At 36.1% G+C, this 5,388-nt stretch overlaps 1 protein-coding gene across 2 annotated transcripts; it reads left to right on the top strand.

The window, feature by feature from the left end:
• The first annotated feature begins 251 nt into the window (after nt 1–251).
• Nucleotides 252–5,158, top strand: LOC126715494 (protein PHOX1). Of its 2 annotated transcripts, XM_050416116.1 has the most exons (4): nt 252–3,090; nt 3,187–3,428; nt 4,296–4,394; nt 4,680–5,158. In XM_050416116.1, exons 1-2 carry the CDS (start codon nt 1,083–1,085, stop codon nt 3,333–3,335), a joined length of 2,157 nt encoding a protein of 718 aa, XP_050272073.1. In that variant the 5' UTR covers nt 252–1,082; the 3' UTR covers nt 3,336–3,428; nt 4,296–4,394; nt 4,680–5,158. The 2 variants fall into 2 exon arrangements, with proteins under 2 accessions (XP_050272073.1, XP_050272072.1); XM_050416115.1 differs by lacking the exon at nt 4,296–4,394.
• Nucleotides 5,159–5,388: the final 230 nt, after the last annotated feature.

Raw genomic sequence — 5,388 nt, 5'->3', positions numbered from 1 at the left:
AAATAAACAAACCAAAGAAAAAAACAACAGAAAAAGTGACAACTTAATAATTAGATATAAACAGACAAATGGATGTGGCAATAGTAATTTGATAAAATGTCTTTTGCTTTTCATCAAAACCTCCCCAAGGAACTTGGAATCAACGGAAACGTGGGCCCACGATATTTCCTTGTCCAAAAATTATACCATAGTAATATTAAAACTATAAAACCATAATATTATCAAACTAAAAAAAGTCAGAAAATTTTAAAGTAATCAGATATTTCAGTGCTTTTTGTGGCGTTTACGTCAAGCTGTGAAAATCTTACACATTTGTACATTACAGAACGCCAAACCATCGACCATTGCTCGGTCTTTCCTTCCATTCCTCACATCCCATTTTCCCACAAACTTTCTCTGCAGTTTCTTGCCTCTTGAGTTTTTTTTTTCCCGGAAAGTTTCAAGCTTCAGAAGAATTTTCATTTCCCCAGATAAGTTTCCTCTCCATATTCTCTGATTCTTTCTGAACTGATAAGATAAGAACATCAAGAATTTCTGTTTTGGAAAAAAAGCGTCATCTGTTAGCTGTGTTGAAGCGGTGCTTTTTTTATAATCTTTATCTGAATTGGGGTTTGTTAATTCTTGGATAAGTAGTAGCAAATCCTGATTTGGAGTGGAATGCTGGTTTTGTTTGTGTTTTGAGCTTATGGTGTATTAAATTCATTTCTGAGATTAAACAAAAGGAAAAACAAAAAAAACAAAAAAAACAAAAAAAAACAAAAAAAAAACATTTTGAGTTTGAAGAGAAGAACTTAGGATTTTGAAGTTCTTTTGTAGACACCCAATTGAAGGTTTTGTGTGGAATTGGTTTCTGGGATTTGGTGGGTTCTTTTGTATAAGAGCTTGGTTTTTGACATTCTTATGTGTTTAGGATTTGTAATGTGTATTTTATTATAGAATTATACTCTGAGGATCTGATTTTGAAGTAAAATTGGAAGTTCTTTCCAACATATTTTGTTACTTTGTTGGAAGTTCCATTTAGAATTGGTGGTTGGGTTTGGATTGGTTATTGATTTCTGTGAACTTAAGCTTGTTGGATTCAAATGGGGAGGCAAAGTGGAAAAAAAAAGAAACAGGCAGGAGAAACATCATCTGATGCTAGTCCAAAGCAAAGCAAAATTGGGGATAAAAGCCCGAAGGGGTATGATAAAGATACAGCAGTTTTCATTTCTATGTCTCAAGCATTGAAGGAGGAGGGGAACAAGTTGTTTCAAAAGAGAGACCATGAAGGAGCTATGTTGAAATATGAGAAAGCCCTCAAATTGCTTCCTAGAAATCATATAGATGTGTCCTATCTTCGGAGTAACATGGCTGCTTGCTATATGCAGATGGGGCTCAGTGAGTACCCCAGGGCAGTCCATGAGTGCAATTTGGCTCTTGAAGTCACACCTAGGTACAGTAAAGCACTGTTGAAGAGGGCAAGGTGTTATGAAGCTTTGAACAGGTTGGATCTGGCTCTGAGAGATGTCAGTACAGTATTGGACATAGAGCCAAATAATCTCATGGCATTAGAGATTGCAGAAAGGGTGAAGCAGGCACTTGAGAAGAAAGGTTTAAAGGTGAATGATACAGTAATTGAATTACCTCTGAATTATGTTGAACCACAATGTTCTTTACCTCCACCAAAGGTAATGAAAGTGAAGAAACGAAAGAAGAAGATCAACAAAGTAGAGGAGAAGAAGGCTGAGGAAGTAACTGAGGAGAAGAAGGCTGACGAAGTAACTGAGGAGAAGGTGGCTGAAGAAAATGTTGAGGACAAGAAGGATGACGTTAAGGTGGTTGTGGAGGAGAAAATTAGTAGCATAGAGGAAGAAGTGCCTAAGAAAACTGTGAAATTGGTTTTAGGGGAGGACATAAGGTGGGCTCAGTTGCCGGTTGATTGCAGCCTCTTGCAACTAAGGGAGGTTGTCCATGACCGGTTTCCAAGCTCAAGAGCAGTTCTTATCAAATACAGGGACCAAGAAGATGATTTGGTCACAATCACTACTGATGAAGAACTGAGGTGGGCTGAAGCATCAGCAGAATCACAGGGTTCTGTAAGGCTGTACATAGTAGAAGTTAGTCCTGAGAAGGATCCATTCTTTGAGAGGCTGAATGGGAAGGTGGTGCAGAATCATGGTATAAAATATAATAATATAGCTACAAATGGTGATGTGGTAAAATGCAAGAAATTAGAGGTGACATCTTGCATTGAGGACTGGATAATCCAATTTGCTCAGCTGTTCAAGAACCATGCTGGATTTGAATCTGACACATGCTTGGATCTTCATGAACTTGGGATGAAGCTCTATTCCGAGGTCATGGAGGAAGCAGTTACAAGTGAGGAAGCACAAGACCTTTTTGACATAGCAGGAGATAAGTTCCAAGAGATGGCAGCTTTAGCATTGTTCAACTGGGGAAATGTTCACATGTCAAGGGCAAGGAAGAGGGTTTATTTTACCGAAGATGCTTCAAAAGAATCTATACTTGCACAGATCAAAACTGCATATGATTGGGCAAAAAAAGAATATATAACAGCAGGAAAGAGATATGAAGAAGCACTGAAAATAAAACCAGATTTCTATGAAGGCTTTCTTGCTCTAGCCCAGCAGCAGTTTGAGCTGGCAAAACTTTCTTGGTATTATGCAATTGGAAACAATGCTGATTTGCAAACATGGCCTTCGACAGATGTTCTACAACTATTTAACAATGCCGAGGACAACATGGAGAAAGGTATGCAAATTTGGGAGGAATTAGAACAGCAACGCCAAAGTGAACTTTCTAAACCTAAGAATATTGAAACGCTGTTGCAGAAGATGGGATTGGACGGGCTATTTAAAGATATATCACTGCATGAAGCTATGGAGCAGGCTGCAAACATGAGGTCTCAGATAAACATCTTATGGGGCACCATGCTTTATGAGCGATCAATTGTGGAATTCAAATTAGATATACCAGTATGGAATGAGTGTTTGGAAGTTGCAGTTGAGAAGTTTGAACTTGCTGGAGCTTCTCCAACAGATATAGCCGTCATGGTGAAGAACCACTGTTCAAATGATAATGCATTGGAAGGTAGCATATATATACTAATTCAAATTTTTGCTTTAGAAATTGTTATTATTTTTTAAATTGGTTTTAAGTTTCTTAGAAATAATCTGCTCTTTACAGGTCTCGGGTTCAAAATTGATGAGATAGTACAGGCATGGAATGAGATGTGTGAAGCTAAAAAGTGGCAGAGTGAAATTCCATCATTTCGGCTGGAACCATTGTTTCGGCGGCGAGTTTCAAAAATATATCATGCCTTGGAGCATGCATGAGTTCCATTTGTTACATAGGTTGTTGAGTATTAACAGTGAAATGACTCACTTTTACTGCTCCATTGCCTGGAAGATATAGTCTAGCATACTGAGGTATGTGATGCTCATACTTACAACATTGTTTTAACTTAAATCTCAGGGTCCGTTTGGGATTAGTTTATTTTGCTGAAATTGGAAACTTTTTGCTGAAAGTACTGTAGATGAAGGTAAAAGTTAACTGAAATAGTATAATAGAACTTATGAATAGTATCAAAAAGTGTAGTAGGACCCATGAATAGTAGCAAAAATAAGTTGAATAGTAAAATAAGTAGGCAAAAATAATCTTTGCCAAACGGATCTGTTTGAGTTCCACTTATTTTGCTAAAATTGAAAACTTTTTGCTGAAAGTATTGTAGATAAAGGTAAAAGTTAACTGAAATAGTATAGTGAGACTCATGAATAGTACCAAAAAGTGCAGTGGAACCCATGAATAATAGCAAATATAAGCTGAATAGTAAAATAAGTTAACAAAAAATAAGCTATCTAAACGCAACCTCAATGTGGAATATTATGAGATCCCTGCCCACTGTATGCTGCAACAATTTGCATAATTTGATATCTTGCGTGCTACCTACAATTATGTAAAAGTAGAACCCCTGAATTATGTCATGTGCAAAATTCTAATAGCATGGCAAAATTGAAAGAAAAATTTTCCTCCTAGCATTTACTTTTTCACATGCAGCCTCATGCAGATGTCTCACCAGTAAATTATAACTAATCGTAGCATTTACTTGGTCAATATTGATTATTCAATTCCTGTGGGAGTCAAAATGAAATATGTGAGAGCCTGAAAGCACCAGAAGTTTTCTTGCTATCCTTTCATCTTCATATATAGAGTTCTATATTATTTGTTTATCTACCTCCCGTAAATAATACCAGAGCATCCATTGTAGCTCTAACCTTTGCAGTGAATGCTTTCAGATTAACGAACCACTAGAAACTGCTCGTTTCCTGAGTCCTTGGATGTGGTTGCTTTAATCCACAACTTTACCTTCCACCTTGTTATTGAAGGGCTAGGAGGTATAATTTGAGACACCTAAACACTTGCCCCCTTGCTATTTATTCAAGTATTAGTATTGGCTGTTCAACTAAATATCATAGTCTGCTGAACTGATAGAGGATATCTTATTTGTCCACATTAAAGAAAAACAATGAGTATATAAATATATATATATATATATATATCTTACATTTGTTGATTTTTTTCCCCAACTTTGTTTTGTCATGTCACGATATGAAATTCAATATGATGTCTTTATAGCATCAATTGCTTAGCTGTAACCTTTTGGTTTATTTGTTCTGCAGGTTCCTAGCTACTTATTTAAGGTTCAACTTCAGCCTTGCTCTTTTTTTAAGAAACAAAAAAGGAGAGTTCCAAGTATAGAAGAATTTTATTGCATGTAGTTTTTCTAAGAAGAGGAGTTCCAACATCTTTACACATTGGGGATAAGATGAAGTTGCAGGAAGTTGCATTTTAGTTAGTTTCTGCGTTCAACGTCATTGCTCCCCCTTTACAGTAGTTTCTGACAGTGAGTAAAATATTTGTATTTGTAATTTAAACAGCTGCAATTGTTATTATTTGTATGCCCCATAAGTCTGAAATTTATGGTTTTTGCAATTTTGAGTCAGTTTTTCATTTGTAATTGTTAGTTATGTTTTCTTAGAATTTTCAGGTTTCTTATCCTTGTATTGATTTAATGGACCTGTTGGTTATTATTAAGACCATCATTGGAAACAAACTTTTTAAGTTTAATTGCAAACTCATATAGCTAGTTACTTCATAATTTTAGCCTGGTTTTATTAACTGCAGACTTGTTTAACAGTGCTGACATTCTGATAAAACACTGTTTAATGCTTGGCCCTGCAAGTCCTCATGGTTTGTAAAAGTTTAACTAGAAGAGGAAGAAAGACCATATGCTTACATGGACGAGTACAGTTAAAAGGATGGCTGCACTACCAAGTTGTCGATGTTGGTGAGCACTGATATATATGCATTAAGCCTCCGGATTATACA

This window comes from Quercus robur, chromosome 2 (assembly GCF_932294415.1).
Source record: "Quercus robur chromosome 2, dhQueRobu3.1, whole genome shotgun sequence".
Taxonomy (NCBI): Eukaryota; Viridiplantae; Streptophyta; class Magnoliopsida; order Fagales; family Fagaceae; genus Quercus; species Quercus robur.
This window is presented reverse-complemented; position numbering and strand designations above follow the sequence as displayed.

What these genes read in the sequence shown, in the direction of transcription:
- LOC126715494 (XM_050416115.1), top strand. Translation starts at nt 1,083, where the DNA reads ATGGGGAGGCAAAGTGGAAAAAAAAAGAAACAGGCAGGAGAAACATCA. An exon ending in AAATGATAATGCATTGGAAG is followed by an intron (nt 3,091 to 3,186) that starts GTAGCATATATA and finishes TGCTCTTTACAG; the next exon opens with GTCTCGGGTTCAAAATTGAT.